This window comes from Labeo rohita, chromosome 19 (genome assembly GCF_022985175.1).
Source record: "Labeo rohita strain BAU-BD-2019 chromosome 19, IGBB_LRoh.1.0, whole genome shotgun sequence".
Lineage (NCBI taxonomy): Eukaryota > Metazoa > Chordata > Actinopteri > Cypriniformes > Cyprinidae > Labeo > Labeo rohita.
Window position 1 is genome coordinate 10,417,184 of NC_066887.1, and position 25,293 is coordinate 10,442,476.

General features: G+C 38.5%; 1 protein-coding gene across 6 annotated transcripts; it reads right to left on the reverse strand.

Annotated features, from left to right (window-relative positions):
* Nucleotides 1–454: 454 nt before the first annotated feature.
* On the reverse strand, nt 455–24,243 carry bag6l (BCL2 associated athanogene 6, like). Of its 6 annotated transcripts, none has more exons than XM_051136494.1 (25): nt 24,115–24,243; nt 23,461–23,551; nt 23,150–23,267; nt 19,210–19,439; nt 19,038–19,109; nt 18,741–18,863; nt 18,486–18,643; nt 17,194–17,323; nt 16,745–16,948; nt 16,440–16,665; nt 16,153–16,215; nt 14,364–14,674; nt 12,995–13,073; nt 12,117–12,445; nt 11,753–12,035; nt 11,500–11,669; nt 11,248–11,301; nt 11,070–11,172; nt 8,718–8,842; nt 8,494–8,628; nt 8,338–8,406; nt 5,061–5,255; nt 4,806–4,913; nt 4,561–4,707; nt 455–926 (listed from the first exon to the last, which is right to left on the reverse strand). In XM_051136494.1, the coding sequence occupies exons 2-25, from the start codon at nt 23,536–23,538 to the stop codon at nt 831–833; spliced, it is 3,606 nt and encodes a 1,201-aa protein (XP_050992451.1). In that variant the 5' UTR covers nt 23,539–23,551; nt 24,115–24,243; the 3' UTR covers nt 455–830. The 6 variants fall into 6 exon arrangements, with proteins under 6 accessions (XP_050992451.1, XP_050992453.1, XP_050992455.1 ...); XM_051136496.1 differs by having other exon boundaries at nt 24,186–24,232; XM_051136498.1 differs by having other exon boundaries at nt 12,117–12,388; nt 24,115–24,227.
* Between the last annotated feature and the right edge of the window lie 1,050 nt (nt 24,244–25,293).

Here is a 25,293-nt window from a genome sequence, read left to right on the forward strand (position 1 = left end):
GAACCGTGACCCTCGAACCGAGGTACGTAGTGAACCGTGACATCTGTGTACCGTTACACCCCTATCCAAAAAAGTAATGAGTTACCAATTTGTATCCACGTGAAATTGTGTTTGTTTTCAAAACTAAACCACAGCAAAGTTTCTCTAATGTAAGACACAGACACAACTGTTTCTTTAAAACTAGAAGTAATTCTAGACTTGGACCATTTTATTTTGTAACAGCCACATTCATGAACATGATGGAGCCAACAAGATGTTTTTGGCATGCAAGAAATAATTACAAACAGCTCTATGGCATCACTATGACAAACTCTTCCAGTCCTCAGTGATAAATGTGCAGTGCTGTACATCTAATCATGTTCAACATGTCTGGAGCTTGTAAACATCAATCTTGGCATCTCCTTTATCTACACATCAAGCTGGAATGAGTTCGGTTTTCTTCATGTATATGTGCTTGTAATACAACTGCTACTATTGTAATTATTAAAACAACTTATTACAACAATGTACAGCTAATTTACAGTGGACAGGGGCATATATGAATCCTGTCAGAGACTGTTTTGACATCTACAAAGAATATAAGATGCTTTTCCAATAGATGGGACGCCAGGTTTTTTTCTGCCTCCATGGCCGGTCTAGTTCACTGGCTCTATATTTAGTCACTATCCACACATTTGACTATGGCAGACATCTGAGATATGCGTCAGTCAGCGATTTCAAAACAACTGGGATCTCTGAATGCATGAGGCGCTATTGGCCGTTCCTTCGAGACGTCATGGTCATGACCGTGTTTGACAGACGACAAGACGGAGTAAACAGAGCTGTTTGCGTTAGGAGTCCTCAGAAAAAGCTCTGTGTGTGTTGGGAAAGCGCTGGTGGTTGTAGTCTGGATCATCACTCAGTCGTTTCTTTATATCACTCTTCACCTGGAACACAATGAACGATGAAAAAGATTTCAAAATGTTCAGCAAGATACACAGTAGCCCCTTTCACACATACAGTCTTTACAGGTAAATTACCAGGAAAATGCCTTTAAGAGATGAACAGGACCTTTTCAGAAATACCGGCAAATTTGTTCCGGCAATTTACCGGTATGACAAGTTGTAACATTACCCGTGAATTACAGGTAATGTGCTCTATGTGAACACAGAACGAGATCACCTATATGAGCACGTATGAGTTCAGAACACGCATTAAACCAACCAACTAGGGCTGTCACAATTCCTTGATTCAATTCGAGTACTTAATTTTTAAAAAAAAATCCTTGACTGCAATTTGCTTGTGTTGAGTAACCGGCAAAATACTGAGAGTGATGCATTCCATGGATGAGAATCCATGAAGCGCATTATTACACCATTTTCCAAAGCTGCATGATATATTAAACCCATTTAAAGCCCATATTAAAGAACAATGAATCATTGTTGGGAGTCTGAATTGCTTATGGGTCATTCCGTGTCAACTCAACCAGAGGTCCCGGCTCAAATGTTTGATCTTGCTAATATTTATTCTGAACAAAGAAAGACATGTATGGTGATGAAAGCCAAAATATTAAATGGCATGGTTGAATATTTACTGAGTAAACCACTATTTTGTAGAGGGAGGTCAAGATGGCAATTATTAGATTCAGAGTCAAGTTACAGAGGGGTAAAAATGACTTCAGAAAGATGGCAGCATCATTATCTTATTTTTACATAGAGATTACACAATCTCTGTGTAAAAATCTAATCTAAGGTAAAAATGGCCATTTTGACCTCCCTCTAGAAAATAGTGGATTACTCAGTAAATACTCATACATGACATTTAATATTTTGGCTTTCATCACTATACATATCTATCTTTCCTCAGGAAAAATATTAGCAAAATCAAAAATTTGAGCCGGGGAAGTTTTGAAATTTGGTTGATTTGACATGGAATGGCCCTTATATATATTCATCTGGGAATACAACGTGCGCCATTTTATCAGATTTGTAAGGAAAATCATTTATGAATCTTTGCAAACACAGTGAGAAAACATCAATATCTTTCTAAATATGCTAACTGTTCATCGCGATTTCAGAATAAAAGCTCAAACCCTCACTCTGAGTTTAAACGCTTTGATGTTCACATATTAAAGAAATTACAGTGGCTATTGCATTTCTGTCATAAAGAAATGGCCAGATATTAAAGATTAAGTGGACATCTTAATTAAATTTTGTTGAGTAAATATTAAACAAGGATTAGATCATGCTGTAAAGTGTAAAAAGGCTGTTGGTGCCCTGTACAGACATTTGTTATAATGTAAAGCCTAATGTGCATTAGTTACGTTGTTTCTAATACATTATGTAATTCAACAGTTTTGTTCTATAAAACCATATAAGTTGTTTTTGTTGCTTTATTTGAACCAATTATTATTGCCTCATTGCTATTACACTGATCAAAATTATAAATGCAACACTTTTGTTTTTGCTACTTTATCAGATTTGTAAGGAAAATCATTTACGAATCTTTGCAAACAGTGAGAATACACAGATAAGCATGGGATGCCCCCATTTTTCATGAGCTGAACTCAAAGATCAAAGATCTAAGACTTTTTCTATGTACACAAAAGGCCTATTTCTCTCAAATATTGTTCACAAATCTGTCTAAATCTGTGTTAATGAGCACATCTCCTTTGCAGAGATAATCCATCCACCTCACAGGTGTGGCATATCAAGATGCTGATTAGACAGCATGATTATTAGGCTGGCCACAATAAAAGGCCACTCTAAAATGTGCAGTTTTATCACACAGCACAATGCCACAGATGTCACAAGTTTTGAGGGAGCGTGCAATTGGCATGCTGACTGCAGGAATGTCCACCAGAGCTGTTGCTTGTGAATTGAATGTTCATTTCTCTACCATAAGCCTTCTCCAAAGGCGTTTCAGAGAATTTGGCAGTACATCCAACTGGCCTCACAACCGCAGATCACGTGTAACCACACCAGCCCGGACCTCCACATCCAGCATCTTCACCTCCAAGATCGTCTGAGACCAGCCACCCGGACAGCTGCTGCAACAAATCGGTTTGCATAACCAAAGAATTTCTGCACAAACTGTCAGAAACCGTCTCAGCAGAGCTCATCTGCATGCCCATCGTCCTCATCGGGGTCTCGACCTGACTGCAGTTCGTTGTCATAACCGACTTGAGTGGGCAAATGCTCACATTCGATGGCGTCTGGCACTTTGGAGAGGTGTTCTCTTCATGGACGAATCCCGGTTTTCACTGTACAGGGCAGATGGCAGACAACATGTATGGCGTTGTGTGGGTGAGCGGTTTGCTGACATCAACTTTGTGGATCGAGTGGCCCATGGTGGCAGTGGGGTTATGGTATGGGCAGGCGTATGTTATGGACAACGAACACAGGTGCATTTTATTGATGATATTTTGAATGCACAGAGATACCGTGACAAGATCCTGAGGCCCATTGTTGTGCCATTCATCCACGACCATCACCTCATGTTGCAGCATGATAATGCACGGCCCCATGTTGCAAGGATCTGTACACAATTTCTGGAAGCTGAAAACATCCCAGTTCTTGCATGGCCAGCATACTCACCGGACATGTCACCCATTGAGCATATTTGGGATGCTCTGGATCGGCGTATACAACATTGAAGAGGAGTGGACCAACATTCCACAGGCCACAATCAACAACCTGATCAACTCTATGCGAAGGAGATGTGTTGCACTGCGTAAGGCAAATGGTGGTCACACCAGATACTGACTGGTTTTCGGACCCCCGTCCGGACCCACCCAATACAGTAAAACTGCACATTTTAGAGTGGCCTTTTATTGTGGCCAGCCTACGGCACACCTGTGCAATAATCATGCTGTCTAATCAGCATCTTGATATGCCACACCTGGGAGGTGGACGGATTATCTCGGCAAAGGAGAAGTGCTCACTAACACAGATTTAGACAATATTTGAGAGAAATATATTTTGTGTACATAGAAAAAGTCTTAGATCTTTGAGTTCAGCTCATGGAAAATGGCGGCAAAAACAAAAGAGTTGTGTTTATAATTTTGGTCAGTGTATATATGTATTTTAAGCCATTTTAAAGGCTATTGTTCGCTTAGGTCTATTTTAATTGACACAAAAATTCTAATGATCAGATTACTAGATTAATCGTCAGAATAATATTACTATTAATTAATATTATAATACATTACTCGATTACCAAAATAATCATTAGTGACAGCACTACTACCAACAGATATTTGTTGTAAAAATGAATTCAATTAATTTTGCTCTCAGAAAATTCTCAGTTCATATTTTTCACATTTTAATTTTGCATCTAAAGTAAATGAATCTTGATTTTAGGATATTTGTACTGGAAAATAAGACAAACATTTTAGCAGTCCATGCAACATTTAATGCCATAGCTTTATCAAAAGACTTTCTGCTATGATTTAAGACCTTGTAAGGACTTCATTTGTGAAAAGGGAAATGAGGACTTTTTAAGGCCATTAAAAAAAAAAAAAAAAAAAACGCAGAAACACAGATGTCTCAGGACAGATCAGTTGTAATTTTAGTTTCTTACCTGTCGTGCATATGCTTCCTGCAGCTCTGGTGCCTCCAGCTCCCCCTGTAGGCTGTCTGGGGTAGTAACAGGTCGCACCCCTGCTGTCCTGGCAGCTCGACTCACGGCCTCAGCGAGAGAGAGGTGAGGACCCTCCCCCTGTGCGGTCTATGAAGGGAGGAAAGCAGTTCTATTTGAACTGTTCATTTGCATCTGTAATCTATGGTAGCGTTTTAGTTTAAAGTAAATGCAGTTGCCGCACAGACCTTCCTCCTTTTGGCCGGCATCCCATGCAGATAAGCATCAGACAGAGGTGGCTGTGCTTTCATCTTCCTCTGGGTCAACATGTCATGTTTTATGATGGGCACCCACTCCTGATTAACATATATTGAAACACTCATTATTACTGTAATTACATTGGTTTATTTTTGCTGTTTACATTGAGCTCATTTATATGTCAGTGAACTACAAAAAGGTGACAAAATAAATGTTTAACAGATTCACTAAATCAATATTCTCACAGGTGGAACAGTTGCTGCCCATGGCTCCGCCTCTCCAGATGACTCCTCCCTGTCTGCGGTTGCCATAGCTACTGCTCCTCGGGTGTCCTCTAACAAGGGCCTGCCAGGTGGTTCATCGGCGTCAGCAGTGTCTCCTGAGGATGCCATGACTTCCTCTGCAGTGGTGGCAGGAGCAGGAGACAGACCCTCTTCCATCTGTAATATATAATCACATTTTACTATCATACAGTTTATAGTGCAAACAAACATCCAGATGTGTTCAAGGCCTAAGGCAATACCTAAAGGACAGTTGCTTATGATGCAGCTTACAATATGTTTGGGTGTTGTTAACTAGACTAATATATCATTTGAAACTTTAATGGGAATTACCTGAAGTTTAAATGGAAATACTAAAAATACTAAAAAAACAGAAATGAAATAAAGCTACAGGTGCATCTCAATAAATTAGAATGTCATGGAAAAGTTCATTTATTTCAGTAATTCAACTCAAATTGTGCAACTCGTGTATTAAATAAATTCAATGCACACAGACTGAAGTAGTTTAAGTCTTTGGTTCTTTTAGTTGTGATGATTTTGGCTCACATTTAACAAAAACCCATCTCAACAAATTAGAATACTTCGTAAGACCAATAAAAAAACATTTTTAGTGAATTGTTGGCCTTCTGGAAAGTATGTTTATATACTGTATATGTACTCAATACTTGGTAGGGGCTCCTTTTGCTTTAATTACTGCCTCAATTCGGCGTGGCATGGAGGTGATCAGTCTGTGGCACTACTGAGGTGGTATGGAAGCCCAGGTTTCTTTGACAGTGGACTTCAGCTCATCTGTACTTTTTGGTCTGTTGTTTTTCATTTTCCTCTTGACAATACCCCATAGATTCTCTATGGGGTTCAGGTCTGGTGAGTTTGCTGGCCAGTCAAGCACACCAACACCAACTTTTTGGCAGTGTGGGCAGGTGTCAAATCCTGCTGGAAAATAAAATCAGCATCTTTAAAAAGCTGGTCAGCAAAAGGAAGCATGAAGTGCTCTAAAATTTCTTGGTAAACGGGTGCAGTGACTTTGGTTTTTAAAAAACACAGTGACCAACACCAGCAGATGACATTGCACCCCAAATCATCACAGACTGTGGAAACTTAACACTGGACTTCAAGCAACTTGGGCAATGAGCTTCTCCACCCTTCCTCCAGACTCTAGGACCTTGGATTCCAAATGAAATACAAAACTTGCTCTCATCTGAAAAGAGGACTTTGGACCACTGGGCAACAGTCCATTTCTTCTCCTTAGCCCAGGTAAGACGCCTCTGATGTTGTCTGTGTTTCAGGAGTGGCTTAACAAGAGGAATACGACAACTGTAGCCAAATTCCTTGACACGTCTCTGTGTGGTGGCTCTTGATGCCTTGACCCCAGCCTCAGTCCATTCCTTGTGAAGTTCACACAAATTCTTAAATCTATTTTGCTTGACAAGCCTCTCAAGGCTGTAGTTCTCTCGGTTTGTTGTACATCTTTTTCTTCCAAACTTTTTCCTTCCACTCAACTTCCTGTTAACATGCTTGGATACAGCACTCTGTGAACAGCCAGCTTCTTTGTCAATGAATGTTTGTGGCTTACCCTCCTTGTGAAGGGTGTCAATGATTGTCTTCTGGACAACTGTCAGATCAGCAGTCTTCCCCATGATTGTGTAGCCTAGTGAACCAAACTGAGAGACCATTTTGAAGGCTCAGGAAACCTGTGCAGGTGTTTTGAGTTGATTAGCTGATTGGCATGTCACCTTATTCTAATTTGTTGAGATAGTGAATTGGTAGGTTTTTGTTAAATGTGATGCAAAATCATCACAATTAAAAGAACCAAAGACTTAAACTACTTCAGTCTGTGTGCACTGAATTTATTTAATACACGAGTTTCACAATTTGAGTTGAATTACTGAAATAAATGAACTTTTCCACAACATTCTAATTTACTGAGATGCACCTGTAAATATTATTTATTATTAGCATTATTATTATTAGCATTATTAAAGACAAAAGATCCTCAGATATTAAAGAAAGGATTAAAACTTAAATTACAAATATACATTTAAAAATAAACTAGTCTAGATCAGTTAGATATTTTAAATATTTAAAAAAAAATATATATTTTTAAAAAGTCTTTCTCTAAAAAGTCTCTAAAAAGGCTGCATTTGATCCTAAATACAGCAAAAAGTAATATTGTAAAATATTATTACATTTAAAATAATAACTTTCAATTTAACCATATTTTAAAATGCAATTTATTGTTGTGATAGCAAAAAATGTTCTACAATTTAAACTGAAAACAAAATATAAAAGCTAATTCAAAATATTCATAAATTCTATAATAGTGTATAAATAATTGTAAAATAATTTTTAAAAGTCTTTTCTGCTCACCAAGATCCAAAACACAGCAAAAACAGCAATATTGTGAAATATTATTAAATTTTTTTATAGATATAGATATAGAGTTTATAGCTAATTCAAAATATAGATTTGATTTTAAAATGCAATTTGTTTCTGATGGCAAAGAATATTCTAAAATTTAAATAAAAAAAATAAAAAAAAGCTAATTCAAAATATTTATTAATAATATAATAGTCTATAAATAATCGCAAAATAACCAGGGTTTCTACAGATTTTATGAGTGAAAATTTAAGACTTTTAAAAGACCCTTTTAAGAACCAGTAAATGTAATGGAATAAATTACAATTAAAATATGAATGAAAAACAGTAATATTGTGAAATATTATTACATTTAAAATAACCGTTTTCTATTTAAGTATATTTTAAAACGCAATTTATTCCTGTGATGGCAAACAATTTTCTAAAATTTAAATTGAAAATATAAAAGCTAATTTTCATTGTAATATGCTGAACTGCTGCTGCAAAAAAAAAAAAACAGTTCTTTTAAATTTTGTATTATTTTTTCTATTATTATTAAGACTGGAGCAATGATGCCAAAACTCAGCTTTGCCAACACATGAATAAACTGCATTTTAAAATATATTAAAATAGAACATTTAAAAAAAAAAAAAAATTAAAACCGTAATAATTTTTTACAATATTATTGATTTTGCTGTATTTTGGATCAAATAAATGCAGCCTTGGTGAGCAGAAGAAACATCTTTTAAAAACATTTAGAAAATCTCACCAATCTAAAACTTTTAAACTGTAGTGTATAGACTTTAGTATGTTTTTATTAGCTCATTTAGGAACAATCATTGTCTATGCACCAATAAACTAGACTCATTCTCCTTTGGAAACATACCTCAACACTCATGCTATCTGACTGCTGGCTTGCTTGTGCGTCTGACTCTGTTCTCTGAGACGACTCACTCTGTATGTGAAAAAGATAATAGACGCATATTCAGTTCTGTACTCCATGATTCAGTTTGGGAGTGACTCCTAATAAGAAGGTGAATACCTGTGTATAGATAACATAATGCTGGATCTGGTCTTCGGTGACTGGATTGTGTTCTAAAATCACATGCAGCCGCATGGACATCATACTGGTCAACCAGTTCACCAGACTGGGGTTCACTTCAGCTGACATTCTCCTCTAAGTGCGGAGAAAAACATGAATGTGTCAAAAGATGCATTCAGTGCAACACCAAACAACCTTCATGAGGATGAATTAGTGAATCTTACAATTCGGTGGTTGATGACGGTGGTCAAAGCTCTCTGCTCTCCTCTTAAACAATAGAGATTGAGGGCCAAACACTCAAACAGACCCTGGGTGCACAGATACAGCAAGCGCTGGCCAAATGTGTTATCTGGAAAGACATGAGAAACAGTGTTGTTAGTGTAAACTAAAACTATTACAAATTGTTTTCATGGATTTAAATAAAACAAAAATTATTTTAAAAAAAATTCTAAATAAATTAAAGCTAAATACAGGGCTCTGGACTGCAACCATTTTTTTAAAAAACGTGCAAGTTAAAATTTGATGTGGTCACATTTGTGCGAGTGCATGGTCTATGGAAAGACAGAAAGCTCAAACAGGTAAACAATCCACATGTAATTAACACAACCGTTGCGCACAAAACATTCTACGCATAAAAAATGGGCGAACATGTGATCTTAACACTAAGTGCAAATAGCCTGTCTAGTTGGCAGAGGCCATGTACTACCAACTAACTAACAAGACGTACGTTCTTCAAAAGCATTAGTAGCGTAGGAATTGAATGTCAGACCACAGCTTGACATGATCGATCCGAGTTCGAATCCCCCTTTTGCTGAACACATTCTTCTCCTTTTCCCATCACATATCAGATTGAAAAGACATGGTCAAAAACAGCTCTGTTCACAGCGACCCATTTCGGTGCATGTCTTTTTAAATTAGGGCTGTCAGTCAATTCATTTTTTAAATCTAATTCATTCATGATGTGATTAATGATGTGTCTAATTAATCGCAAAATAAATTTGACTGTAAAAATACCCACAAAATTTTAAGCTATTTTCGTGTTAAATGTGAAGGTATCAAGTAGGCACTGCAAATTGTAGCTTTAGAAAGAAATATTTGATTTGATTCAACATAAAACATTACACATAAACATTTAGGCTGTAACAGTCTAACAAAAACTATGGAACATAAAAGAAAATCATTTGAGAAACATCTCAGTATTTTTGTTCATACAATGAATGCCATTAGTAACCAAAACAGATTGTTACCAAGTGTCTTCAAAATATTTTCTTTTATGTTCCACAAAAGAAAGGTTTGAAACAACATGAGGGTGAGTAAATGATGATAGAATTTATTATAACTTGTTTTGGGTGAACTATCCATTTAATGTTTTTATTTTTATTATTATTATAAATTATTATTACTTTAATGAAATGATACTCTCTATAATAAACTAAATTAAAAACTAAATAAACTAAACTAAAGTCCACTTCCAGAACAACAATCTGTAAATTGTTGTTCTGGAAGTGGACTTCTCCTTTAATTCAAACAGCTGATTCATTCAGGAATTAAGCAAACGGCTCTATTTATGGATGGGCCTACGAATTCACACGATTCGTTCAAAATGCAATTCATTCAAAAACTAAACACAGCTGTGTGGGTTGGAGATGTGCAACAATTCTGCTGTGGCTTCAAAGGTAATATGTTCTCTGCAAAACTTAAAATATAACAATATCAACTTCTTATTTACTGAACTGTTGTTTAAAGTTACATTTAAGCTTGTGAAAGATCGGGACAAAATCTGCACTAGTGTCATATTGCTCTTGCTGCCCGTGTGATATGTGATATATGAATATGAGACAAAACGCATTCACATTTTTTTTGCACTAATATCTTGAATTTTAGGGCATAACTGCATTTATGGAATTTTTTTGCCCTGCATCATATTTGTCAACAGTCAGGATGATGTACAGGTCTGAAAGCGGGGCCAGTGCGTTAACTGCGTTAAAATATTTTAACTGTGTTTTTTTTTTTTATAACTAATTCATTAAGTTGATGTGATAAATTGACAGCCCTACTTTGAAAGATAATGAGCTACTGCTCACTCCACCCCTCTTTTCTGTTTTATGTGTAATTGGTGGTGCGTTACCATCAAAAACCATCAGTGGCTCTGATGTCGGGAGAAAATAAAGACTCTTATGTTCACTTTTACAAAACTACAAAACACCTGCATTGCTTACAAGATGTTGCCACTACAGCTGCTCGAGCGCAGAGAAAATGGCGGAAAACGTACAACTGGCTGAGGGTGGAAATATGCTAATACAGGACAGCTCATCAGTGGTTGTGGGCGGGGCTTGAGCAATACATCATCATACTGCTCAAATCAAAACAGCTTGATAAGTGTTTAAGTTTTTAGTGGAGTAGAAAAAGGATTGAATAGATTTTTATCATCGCCATATTTATATGCAAACACCATGTAAAAGTGAATTTTAAAAAACAAAAGCTAATCAAATAAAATACAAGAATGTCAAGTAATTTGAATACTAGGGTCAGAGCAGTTTTTGGGTTTGTGTTCTTGTGGATAGTGCGGTGGTCACCTGTACAGCGCAGAATGTGAGTAGCCATGCGAGTGAACTGTTGTCTCAGGAAGGACATGTTGGTTTGGATGATGTCCACTCCCTCTCGAACAGTCACAGTAGACTGAAACAGAGACAACCAGTTAAGGTGTCTGCTGAACAAATGTGACAGGATAAATCAGGTGCAAACAAGACTTACAAAACTCTCTGCAATGTACTCCTCTAGTCCATTGATCAGATCCTCAGCAGCACTCTAAAACAAAAACAATACCATTAGTATCATTACCACACGTTAGTACAATACAAGTATTATTTTTCATGGTTCTGAAGTGTCCGTTTGAAAGAATCAGTGAATGAAAACACTGAATGAACATTACTGAGTATGTCACTCAAGTATTTAACTCTTCTGAGATGAAACTCATGTTTGAAAGCAGTGTGAGCTCAGACTCACAGCTATGTTGGCGTCAGTGGGCTCTCGGCCCTGCAGATAGTGCTCAGTGAAGAAGGCTGTGAGCTGGGGCTGGATGCGGCTCAGAGGCTGAGGATTACCATGCAGCAGCAGAACCATGTCCACCATTGAGAAACTCTGACACACCAGAGACAGCAGATCTCCAAAAAACCCTGCCAAACAAACATAGACAGTGAGTCAGCACTAGCACATCAAATGCAACTTTAAGTTGTGTCAGCCGAACACAGAAACTGACCCACTGCATCTCCAGCTCCAGGCGTGAAGAGGTTGCTGGTCTGGGAAAGTCTTTGAATAAATTGGGCGATACTCTCAGTGTTGCCTTGACCAGCACCCAGAGAGCCCATCATGGTGGACAAGACACCCTGCACGATGCCTGTGAAAAGCTCAGGGCTGAGGGTCTCTCCACCTCCACTGGGAGGCTGAGGGGTGGTAGTGTGGGCGGCTCCTGAAGGGGCAGAGGCCGTGGCTTGTGAGGGTGGAGGCTGCTGGTTTGGTGGAGGAAACACAGGCTGGCCAGACTGAAAACAAAACAGAACGTTCAAATAAACACACTTGGTAAGATCAAATTACAAGACACGTTCCCTGAGAAAAACACCAACCTGAATGAACTCGGACAGGCCCTGGATGAATGCAGGGACACCTGGAACAGTCACTGTAATGGAGGGAGGACCTCCAGACACACCTCCACCAGTTCCTGCAACTCCTCCCAAAAGTGAGCCCAGCAGCTGAGCTAGGTTATCTCCTGGGCCGCCCTCGTGGGACTGACCTACGGATGCCGTACTGGTGGTGTGGGTGGACGTCTGACCGGATGTGTTGGCAGAGGATGGAGGAGCAGTGGAGGAGGAGGAGATAGAGGAGGAGGAAGGGGTAGCTGTGGAAGTAGAGAAAGAGAAGGAATGGGACGATGTGGTAGTGGATGTCTGGTCACCTGATGATGGAAAACATGGAATGTTTTATTAAAAACTGAAATTGGTAGTAACAGTTCTTTAGTTCTGCAGGATCTGAGCTCAGCATTTGATACGTCTGACCATAATATCTTAATCGAACGTTTAAAGTGTCATGTGGGCATCCAAGAAACTGCCCTAAGTTTTTTTTTTTTTACCTCTAATCTTCAAAACAGAACCTTTTCTTTTAAAATTGGAAACTTTACGTCATCAGTAGCTTCTTTACCTGTGGGGTCCCTCAAGGTTCTATTTTGGGACCAGTGTTATTTTTATTATATATGCTTTCTATTGGTTCTATTTTTGAGAAACGTAGTATTTCATACCACTGTCATGCTGACCACTATTGGTTCAGATTAGGATATTGGTTTATTTTTTTCTGTATTTTATCTTGCTTTGCTGCATTTTTATCATTGTTTTAATTACACTTTGATACACTGTGTTTTATAAATAAATTTGACTTGAAATACAGTTCTAATATTTATAAGCTGTGTGTTGTTGAATCTTACATAGTAACTGAATTGGTAAGGACTTACCTGTGTGCAATGGCATCAAAAGCTGCCCTACCAAACCACTGACCATCTGGGTGAGAGGAGAGGACGTCATAGGGTTACCCTTAAATGAAGGACAAAAATGGAACTATAAATTTTACAAAAAGAGATTAGATATGCCAAGACACGCACGCATATTAAGGCCAGAACACACCAAGCCGACTTCAAAGAACTAGCGGCGACAAAAACCTTGGGTGGGTCGTCTTGCTGTGTCCCAACCTTTAGTTTGAATGGAACATGCAATATGGCGGAATAAGCCCGGTCTAGATAAAAATAGCCAATTGCCAAGCCTGAAATATAAGCTTTTTTTTTTTAACTATTTGAGCATAAGAAACAACATTAATGGGACAGTTCATGTCAGATTTTGACTGATTTTAAATATATAATTTTGAGTTTTTGAGATTTCAGGATTTTTTTATTCAAGAAGACAGGACTTACACTACCAGTCAAACGTTTTTGAACAGTAAGATTTTAACTTTTTTTTTAAGAAGTCTCTTCTGCTCATCAAGCCTGCATTTATTTGATCCAAAGTACAGCAAAAACAGTAAAATTTAAAGTAACATTTCAAATATTTTTACTATTTAAAAAAAAGTGTTTTCTGTTTGAATATATTTTAAAATGTAATTTATTACTGTGATTTCAAATTATTATGTTGAAAACAGCAGAGTAGAATTTTTTCAGGATTCTTTGATGAATAAAAAGTTCAGAAGAACAGCATTTATTTGAAACAGAAATCTTTTGTAACATTATAAATGTTCATTTAAAGCAGCCTTGCTAAACAAAAGTATTAATTTCTATAATTGTATTGTATATTGTATAATATTGCATATTACTGCTTTTGGCTTGGTGAGCATAAGAGACTCCTTTAACCCTTTAACTGTCACTCCCATTTTTGAACACAGACATAAAAATGCACTATCCAGACTGACATTTTTGTAATTCATGAATGAAAACATTGTTTTCAAAGGATGAAACCAATTTTAAACTGATATATAATTTCTTATGATCTCTAAAATGTGAAACGAAGAAAGTCTTTTGTGACAAAGGTGACAACTCATGTCATGATGTAGTTTTTTTTAAGTGGCACCCTTGACATATATTAATCTTTTACTTTTCCTACATAAATTGTAACACAAAAATATGGTAAAATATCTATTTAGGAGTCTTAGACCTTTCCAACAATGTATAGTTTGTCATGATTAGATTAGGATTTATTTGTAATATGGTGAAGTAAACTTAGGCATCCCAAAGAGGGGACTCTGACAGTTAAAGGGTTGAAAAACATTAAAAATCTTACTGTCCAAAAACCTTTGACTGGTAGTGTAGATGCCTGAAATAGCTGACCAGTTCATACTTGGTTAGTCTGCTGTCCTCCTGAAGGGGGCACTGTTGCCCGCAGGTTGATGGTGGTCCCTCTGGTGCCCATGGGTTGGGGGATGCGTGGAGATAAGGAGGGCCGTGTGATGACCACCCTGGCCTGAGGCGGCGGAGGGGCCGGACTGTCTGTGCTCTGAGCACCTGAGCCAGCAGTGCCCTGCTGCTGCTGCCCCTGGTGTCCGGCAGAAGCTGCGGTTGCCATGGCGACAGCCTGCTGGGAGATCTGATGCATGATGGCCTGCATGAACTCCGGAGGCAGACCTGGTACATGGATGGGTGCCGTGGTGCCTTCAGAAAACAGATGCACAGAATTCAGTGAAAAGTGACTTCACATTGCTGGCAAATAAAACTGCTATGAGGTCTGAATTTTCCACACAAGACTACAGACCACGGACAAACTACAGCTGCGTTACAACCCATTGAAAACATAGTACATTAACACCACTCAAACAATTATGTCAACATTTACTTACACTCATGTTGTTCCAAACCTGTATGACTTGCTTCCTCCACTGAACACTAAAGGAGGAATTCTGAAGAATTTCCAGAGCAGTGTTGATAATGTTAACTAAAACTACTGGAATTTAGTACTCACATGCCGTGTGACAGACACTTTCTGTGCATGTGCTTCGGATGTGTGCGCTCAGATAACCCTAAATCAGAAGTTTAAACTAAAATGGCTTTAAAATGCATTTCAGCATGATAGACATAATCAAAACCAAACAGATGTTTTTTTTTTAACAGAGTATCTGAACTACAGTGTATATAGTGAATTTAAAATCTTTACAAGTAATATCCCCTTTTTCAAATCAAATTCTCAGCATCTTGTCTGTGTGACCAAGGCCGCTTTCACAATAGTTAACTGACACGGCCATCTTACCTTAGACCTGCCCTAAGTAGGCTGAGTGAGCTGTAAACAGTACGACCGCCATTGTTCTGACGCCGGTGCAGGGTAAGACAAGAATGTCTCCTAAGTGATTGAGGTGTTCTGATGTTGGATGTTATAATGAAAATAGCAGTCGTCATGTACTCCTGACATCTGAGCTTCTGAAGATGCAGAAGATTAACGCTACTTTCATTTTTGATGGAAATGCGTCCAACGATCTACATAAACGCGTCTATGTTCGTGCGAATCATTTGTAATCCAGCTTTACCTACAGCAGAAGTGAGTATAAGGGTTTTTTATGCGTCTATGCAAATCACCTTTCCTAATAATGTGCTAGTTAGCAAGTTTCACGGCTAAACGTGGCTAACGAAACAGTACTGCTCTTCACCCCACAAAAGAGAAGGGCAGGGAGAGCAGAGCTCATTAGCATTTAAAGACAAGTACAAAAAAACAGCTTGCTCTGAAAAGAGCTGATTTTGACAAGGGTGTTTTTTTACAATACCACTGAGAAATTTTAACCAAAGTATGTTACAGACTTCTCATTAAGACCCTAATGACTTATATTAACTTGTGGAAAATGGGCATCGGATGACCCCTTTTATTATTATTATTATTAATTACGATTATTGTGCCTGGATCTCTTCAACCGCAGTCTCAATTGAATTTGTTGCACGGAGAACAAGCACTGTGAAAAATCTGCAAATATTTCTTGTTTAGTGCTCAGTGGAAAACAGTGAGTTAAACTAGTTTAGAACGACATGAGGGTTGTGTAAATGATGATAAAGTGTCATTTTTGAGTGAACTTTTTTCTTTAAGACACGTATTACATGTTAACGTTTGCACGGCTGGTTACTGACTACAGAGAGAGGTGGAAACTAACCAGACTCTCCAGCAGCGCTGGGGTTCTGTTGCCTTTGTCCCTGCGCTCCACTGTCTGAATCTGCTGCACAGAAATGCACAGATCAGTGGCTGGCAGTTACACTACAGCTGCCCATTCCAGGTCGCAAAATCCCTTTTCTCAAAGCAACTATGTAAAATTGTAAAATCATGTAATGACAAAGAAAAGTGTTTGGGATCTTCAGAAGTGTAGCAGACCAGGAATGGGCAGCACGGCTGAAACACAATGCTAAGAACACTGGGGTCTACTTTGGTGGGTAAATGACATACCATCCAGGTTCATCTGCATCATGACCACTGGCTCCATGGTCTGGTGTGTGATTCTGATCACTCTTGGAGTCCCTTGACCATGACCCGTCTGTTGACTGGCTCCATTCGGTGGAGGAGGTGCCTGGCCCTGAGGCTCTGACTGGTTGCTGGGCTGTGAGTTTGGGGCCTGACCCTCGCTTGTCTGTCTGCTGTTTGCCGTCATGGTCACAGTAGAGCCCAGGTTCATCTGGTAGATGACATATATTGTAAGGTCGACTGTTTGAACAGTATGAGCTTAGTTTTGTACATAAAGTTGGTTAGCTCACCGGAATGGGAATATGGGATGGTCCACTCTGCAACACAACAGGTGAGGTGTAATGAGACATGGGCCGCACCACGTGTAAGTGGCGGGGTGGCTGAGCTGATAAATTGCATCGGAGGTCACTGAGAGCCACCAGTGTGTTGCCAAGGAGATGTAGTGACTCTCCAATCAAATTGAGAGTGCGCTGATCCTCCTCACGTTCTTGAGTCTGTCCAAGAAATGTTTTCAGAAAATGAACAATGCCATATTTATAGTGCATATGACAATTATGTAACATAAAATTTTTTGGGGTGTTGTGCCCATTTTCGACCCCTGCTAAATTATTACCCCCTCTCGTTGAAATCGCTACCTGATTGCCTCTATCCCCCTCCCCCACACCTAAACCTAAACCTACCATCACTAGTGGGGGTAGTAATCTGGCAGGGGTCAGAATTGCGCACAACAGGGGCATACATTGTTATTGTAGTCGGCAGAACTGGCTGCTCCAAGGATGGAATGTGTTCTTTCCATGAATGGACGTAGGCGCTCCTCCACCCTTCGTACCTCTGACAGAACCTCCACCAACTCTAAAGGGCTGGGGTGACTGTTGAGACATGGAAATAAGTTACATTTACAAATGTGAAAAAGTAATATGCAAATGACTTGAAGATGCACCACCGTTCGATGGTAAGGGGTAGTAAGAGTTGTTTTTTTTTCACTTTAATTCAGCAAGGACAAATCAAATAATACATTTTTAGAGCCATTAAATTACATTTTTAGAGCAATTAAATTAAAAATATTCTTGAAAATTGTAGAAGAGTTTCCAAAAACTATTTGAAATAAATATAAATACAAAATGTACATTATAAGAGCCTGGCAGATGTGTTTTAACTAGACTGTTAAAAGATTTTTTCTTTTATTTAATATTAGATACATTTGGAAGCCCATTTCTGCCACTAAATAAAAAATGTAAATAAAAAATTCTCAGAATTGCGAGATATAGAATTCAGTCTTTTTTCCCCTTAGAATTAGACTGGCGAGACTTGCGAGTACATTTGCGAATTTACACTACCAGTGAAGAGTTTTTGAACAGTAAGATTTTTAATGTTTTTTAAAAAGTCTCGTCTGCTCACCAAGCCTGCAATTATTTGATCCAAAGTACAGCAAAAACAGTACAATTTTGAAATATTTTCACTAATTAAAATAACTGTGTTCTATTTGAATATATTTTAAGATATAATTTATTCCTGTGATTTCAAAGCTGAATTTGAAATCATTTTAACATTCTGATTTGCTGCTTAAAAACATTTGTTGTTATCATCATTTCATTGAAAATGCTGACCCTTGGATCTTTCTATTCATCCAAAAACCCTGAAATAAATGTATTAAATGATGCTGAAAATTTAGTTTAGATCACAGGAATTAATTACATTTTAAAATATAATCAAACTGAAAGCAGCTATTTTAATAGTAAAGATGTTTCACAAAATTACTGATTTTGCTGTATTTTGGATCAAATAAATGCAGGCTTGGTGAGCAAAAGAGAATTCCTTAAAAAAAAAACAAAAAAACATTAAAACTCTTACTGTTCAAAAACGTTTGACTGGTAGTGTGTATCTAATAATTTTCTCAGAATTGCATAATATGAACTTGCAATTTCGAGTTACAAAGTCAGAATTGCGAGACATAAACTTTTCTATTCAGTGGTGAAAACGGGCTTCCATAGACACACTTGTTCATCCTTGACCAGAATATTCTTCTCTTACTTGGGTCCAGAGTGAGTTGCTCCTTCTGTCTGTGAAGCAGTGGATGAGGAGGAGGGAGGTGGTGGGGAGCTGTCCATTGGTTGTGCTGAGAATGATGATGATGATGATGGCTGAGGAGGTGGTGTCTCTTGCTGAGATGATGGTTCACTTGACTGACCCTGAAACAAAAAATTTAAGTTACTTATACCTGAAAATAAGCATCACCCTGAATTACTTTTTATACAATTTTTATACAATTAAGAAATCCAATTGCACCTCAAGTCTGTGGATTAAAGCCTGTGTCTCTCGCAACAAGCTTTCAGCCAACTGGAGCCTCATCCTGGGCTCGCTCTGCACTGATTGGTCCACGTTGATATGGACATCCACAGAGCCACTGCTCTGTGAGAGAGGAAATAAATTACTGTAGATGTGTCCAGAGATATCCTTTCGTTTTAAACAACACACTGTGACCAGACAAAGCAGAAGTACTTCTAATATAATTATTCAGCACACGACTTAAAAAGTTCATCATTATAGGTTAGGTGAGCTTAGAAGGACACAAGGATGACTCACTCCTGTACTGGTGCTTACTCTGACATTACGCCCCATTTCTCCAACACCAGCCAGCATCTGCTGCACTGACATCTAGAGGGGGTGAAATGTAAATTAATTTTAATAACAGAACCGCTAACAAATGTATTACAGAGGCTGTTTGAGGTTAAGCAGTCAAGGAAAGCACTGTAACCTGTATCTGCTGTGGGTCTATGATGTTCACAGGCAGATTAAAAGTCCCCAGCATGACGTAGTTGTTGGCATTACGGTCATGTGGAGTTCCTGGAAAAGTGGACGACTGAGACGAGGTGGATCCTCCATCCGTTGTACCTGAGGAGCCAGAAACTCCACCTCCTCCACCCCCAGACTGACTGCTCTGAGGAGGTGCTCGCTCCACGAGATGAATGACCTTCCCATCAACATCTGAAAAACAATATGTTTTTATCATTAATATCCACAAATAAAAACCTCTGACTTTTTAAAACACTAGGCATCATACACTTGTGATTGGTTACAAATGGTTAACGGTTACATTGGAAAAATTGGGCATCTTATACTAAACAATGACACACTACCAAATTTTGAGGTTGAATACAACAAACTCACACAGAAACGCATGCCTAACTGCTCATATACTAAAATTGGCACAAAATATTAAAAAAAATAAATAACTACTGTATCCGATTGGATGGAATTATAGCATAAAGCAAAAAAAAAAAAAAAAAAAAAAAAAGTGTTTTTTTTTTTGTGAAATCGGCCATCTCAAATCTGCAAAGTGGCTCTGAATTTCTGCAACTAGTGTTGACTCATCCAGACTGTAAATCAAGGCAAAAAATTTGCTAAAAAAAAATACTTGCAATTATTAATCATGATTATTCGCATGAGCATTTTTTTCCACATTCATTAGTATTATATTTTTTTATTCATTATTTTTATTCATTAGAACAAAAATATGCACAAATCAAGAGAACATCAACCATCAACATTTTTCTTTTTAAAGAACAAAAAGACTTTGTATTGCAGAATAGAGGCTGCACAAGTACATGTTCACATGTACTGAGAGGGGGTTCAATCTTCAACTGGCTGGCGGGAGCCGTCACTGGCAGGTCAGGTGACCTGCCAGTGGCCGGTGGCAGCTGCCAGTCTGATTTTGGGCGGGCTGACTGGCAGCTGCCAGCTGGCAGTATGCCTCAACAAGTTTCAGCAACAACAGATTTTCGGCAGATTTTGTGTTTTGTGCTTAATTTCTTATTGTGAACCTGTTCAGTTCTTTATTTTTAGCGCGATTAAAGTGTTTAAATGGCGGTGATTCCGACTGGTTGGTTAATGCCGCTTCTACTGGTCGCTCAGTCAGACAGCGGCGAGAGCGCTCCGAGTTCAACGCGTTCTCTACCACTCCTACTACAAGGAAGTATATTATTTCATGATTATTAATATCTTCTTATGGATCTTGTCTTTTAATTTATCCACTTTTTATGGCGTTTTATTATGAATAAAGTGTTTAAATGGCCGTGGTTTCAACTGGCAGCTTATTGTCGCTTCCACTGGCAGTTCAGTCAGTCAGCCGCGAGAGCGCTCCGAGGTTAACGCGTTTTCTACCACTCTTGCTACAAGGAAATATATAATTTTATGATCGTTAATATATTCTTATGGGTCTAGTCTTTTTATATGCCGACGTTTTATGGAGGTTTCTTACGAATAAATGGTTCAAATGGCCGTGATTTCAACTGGCAGCTTATTGTCGCTTCCACTGGCAGTTCAGTCAGTCAGCCGCGAGAGCGCTCCGAGGTTAACGCGTTCTCTGCCACTCTTGCTACAAGGAAATATATTCTTTTATGATCGTTAATATATTCTTATAGGTCTAGTCTTTTAATTTATCAACATTTCATGAAGTTTTATTATGAATAAAGTGTTTAAATGGCCGTGATTTCAACTGGCAGCTTATTGTCGCTTCCACTGGCAGTTCAGTCAGACAGCCGCGAGAGCGCTCCGAGGTTAACGTGTTTTCTACCACTCTTGCTACAAGGAAATATATTATTTCACGATCATTAATATATTCTTATGGGTCTAGTCTTTTAATTTATCCACTTTTTATGGCGTTTTATTATGAATAAAGTGTTTAAATGGCCGTGGTTTCAACTGGCAGCTTATTGTCGCTTCCACTTCCAGTTCAGTCAGTCGCGAGAGCGCTCCGAGGTTAACGCGTTTTCTACCACTCTTCCTACAAGGAAATATATAATTTCATGATCGTTAATATATTCTTATGGGTCTAGTCTTTTTATATGCCGATGTTTTATGCAGGTTTCTTACGAATAAATGGTTCAAATGGCCGTGATTTCAACTGGCAGCTTATTGTCGCTTCCACTGGCAGCTCAGTCAGCCGCGAGAGCGCTCAGAGTTTAGGCGAAGCGTCAGTAAGCAACCAGTCGTGATCACGTTCATTTGACCGCTTTAGTTGTGGAAAAAAAAAAAAAACTAAAACGTCAATCATACTAAAGAACAGAGTCATAAGAATACATTCATAACAATAAAATAGTGTGTTTCCTTGCAGCGAGAGTGACAGAGAACGCGTTATACTCACAGATCTAAAGCGGTTGAGACTGCCAGCCACCAGCCCGCCACTGGCAGGTCACGTGACCTGCCAGAATCAGACTGGCAGCTGCCACCAGCCACTGACAGGTCACATGACCTGTCAGTGGCAGCTCCTGCCAGCCAGTTGAAGCTCGAACCCCTACTGGCCATACTTTGACTGATTTTGCCAATTAAAATATTTACTTTAATTCTTGAATGAATTAGGTTTTTTTTTTTTTTTTAATAAAATAATGACTCATTTAGACATACTGAATTAAAGGATTAAAGGAGAAGTCCACTTCCAAAACAAAGATTCAAATATAATGTACTCACCCCATTGTCATCCAAGATGTTCACGTCTTTCTTTCTTCAGTTGTAAAGAAATTATGTTTTTTGAGGAAAACATTTCTGGATTTTTCTCCATATAATGGACTTATATGGTGCCCTGAGTTTGAACTTCCAAAATGCAGTTTAAATGCAGCTTCAAATGATCCCAAATGTGGTTGTAAACGATCCCTGACGAGGAATAAGTGTCTTATCTAGCGAAACAATCGGTTGTTTGCATTGAAAAAAATTCAATTTAAAAAATTTTTATCTCAAATGCTCGTCTTGCTTTGCGCTGCCTGAGCTCTGTGTATTCTGGCTCACGACAGTCGAAAAACTCGTATTTTCTCCCTCAACTTCAAAAATCATTTCAAAATCATCCTACATCGCTGCAGAAGTACCGACCCAGTCTTTGCAAAGTGAACATGCAAAGAAGATCAAACACCCTTAACAAAAAAGGTAAAACAACGATATAGGACGATTTTAAAGTTGAGGGAGAACATGAGATGGGAGTTTTTCGACATACCCTAACTGTCACGAACCGGGAAAAAAAAACAGTCCAGGCAGAGCGAGACAAAATGAGCGTTTGACATTAAAAAGTATATAAATTGCATTATTTTATGAAAATACCCGAATAGATAAGACCCTTCTTTCTCGACTGCAATTTCTCGTTTACAACCGCATTTGGGATCACTTGAAGCCGCATTTAAACTGCATTTTGGAAGTTCAAAATCAGGGCACTATACCAGTCCATTATTGCCTGGGATCATGTAGAGCTCTTTGAAGCTGGACTGAAACTCCAATTTGGACTTTCAACCCATTGGCTGCCATACAAGTCCACTATATGGAGAAAGAAACCATGAACATCCTGGATGACATGGGGGTGAGTAAATTATCAGGAAATTTTTATTCTGCAAGTAAACTAATCCTTTAAGATTCGGATACTAACACACAACTCAACTATTCCTGCCACAGAAAAATATAGTCAAAAATAATAAGAGCAGAACGCTGTTCTGAATTCAGCAACTGTCACTTGTTCAGTTCCTGAATGAATCTGTATTTTGAACAAATCGGTTGAGTAAACGATCCAATGACTCACTAATAAAAACTGTCCCTTGTCGACACTTTCTGGTGCAATACACTGATTGGAACACGCCAAGAACAGACAAGTGGAGACGTAATACAAACAATGAACAGTCCCAGTGCAAAAAAAACACAAACACCAAACAGTGACTCACTATATTCCGCGAGTGTCCTCTCATCCTGCAGCACTTTACCCTGGTAAATCAACCTCTGCTTATCCACCGGGATTTCAACGGTGGAAGCGATGTGCTCTTTAAACTGCTTCACTGTCCACTGAGAGAAAGTAAGAGAGATGACAATCAAATTGTAAACGTAAATTTTAATTAACAGCATTTCAATATAGCAGAGTGGTTTATACTTTGTTAAATGAGCTATTTGTGTTGCATACATAATAACCTCAAAACACAAAAGAAATCCTCTTATATTTTGCATCTATGATAACATCAAAGAGCACACAGAAACACACCTCTCCTCTAACAGTGAATGTCCTGCTCTGGGAATCCAGAGTTTTCACGGTCACCTCTATGGTCCCAGGTTCCTCCATGACTCCAAAGTTTCTTTAAAAAGGCGAGAAGATGAAGAACGCTTCCGAAAATGATTACAAGGACTACTATCACCAATTAACCTCTATGAATCACATCATCTGCACTGCTAGCAAAACAATCAGAACCCATTATAATCAAAGAAGCTGACTACTAGTTTACCGCGTATTATGTCGCCATAGAAACATCATACACTTGCAGTGCAGCTTCAGTAATTATAACAGGGGCGTCTTGTTATGTCGCCATAGTAACGTTAGGCGCTACTAGCACTGTTAACGCTAGCAGTACAGATGAGGTGAAAATAACGGACACTGTAACACGCATATAATAAACACAAGCCACAATGTCGTACTTTACTTTTAAATAGTGTATAAGCAAAATAGCAAAGCCTGTTATTAAAAACACAATTTTATCAGCTGTCATACATTATTGCTATTGTTCAAGATCTTTACTATATTAGATACCAGGCTAACAACAGTCAAAGCGATTCGATTGTTAATTCTAGAATATACTAACATTGCATATGAGGAGCAGCAGAGTATATCTAGGTTAGAAACGCATAGGATTAAACACCTTACTTTATAACTGTGGCAATTCGGCGATTTAGTGTTTTTTTAATTAGAATAAATTTATCCCACACAACACCTACATGCTAGCTAAGCAGCTAGCTAATCCCAAGCGGTGCTTTGGCAGGAAGTGACGTCACGTTCTCCAACTAAGCTGCGATTTCAAAATAAAACTGCATTCATAGTTGATTTGCCGAGAAATCGTGGCGTCAAATCTACAGACCGGTTTGTTGTCATTTATTATGTTTAGTTTAAATATATTAATGTATAAACTATGTTATAATTTACTTCTAAACGTTGACAAAACTGACAAAATTCATCAGATAAACGCAAATTTCAGTTAAAGCTGATGCCAGATCATCAGTACTCATTTTGCTGGATCTATCTGCTGCTTTTGACACTGTAAATCATCAGATGCTCCTGTCCACCCTCTCATCTATGGGCATCACTGGGATTCCACTTCGCTGGTTTGAATCCTGTCTCACAGGTAGGTCTTTCAGAGTGGCCTGGGGAGAGGAGGTATCTAAAGCACATCATCTGGTCACTGGGGTTCCTCAGGGATCAGTTCTTGGACCCCTCCTCTTCTCCATATACACTATATCACTGGGACCCGCCATACAGGCACATGGCTTCTCTTACCATTGCTATGCTGATGACACACAGCTCTATCTTTCATTTCAACCAGATGATCCAACAGTAGCTGTACGGATCTCAGGCTGTCTGGCGGACATCTTGGTGTGGATGAGAGAACATCACCTGCAGCTCAACCTGGCAAAGACTGAGCTCTTTTTCTTCCCTCCCACTCCGACTCTACAGCATGACTTCACCATCTAGTTAGGTTTATCAACAATTACCCCATCAAGTTCAGCCAGAAATCTTGGTATAATCTTTGATGACCAGTTGACTTTCAAAAACCATATAACTAAAATGGTTAGATCTTGCAGGTTTGCATTGCACAACATCAGAAAGATCAGGCCCTTTCTAACGGAGCATGCTGCACAACTTCTTGTCCAGGCCATGGTCATTTCTAGGCTGGACTACTGCAATGCTCTTCTAGCCGGTCTTCCTTTATGCACAATCAAACCTCTACAAATGATTCAGAATGCAGCAGCACGACTGGTCTTCAAGAAGGCCAAAAGGGGCTCGCATCAAATTCAAGACACTGATGCTTGCATATAGAACAGCCACAGG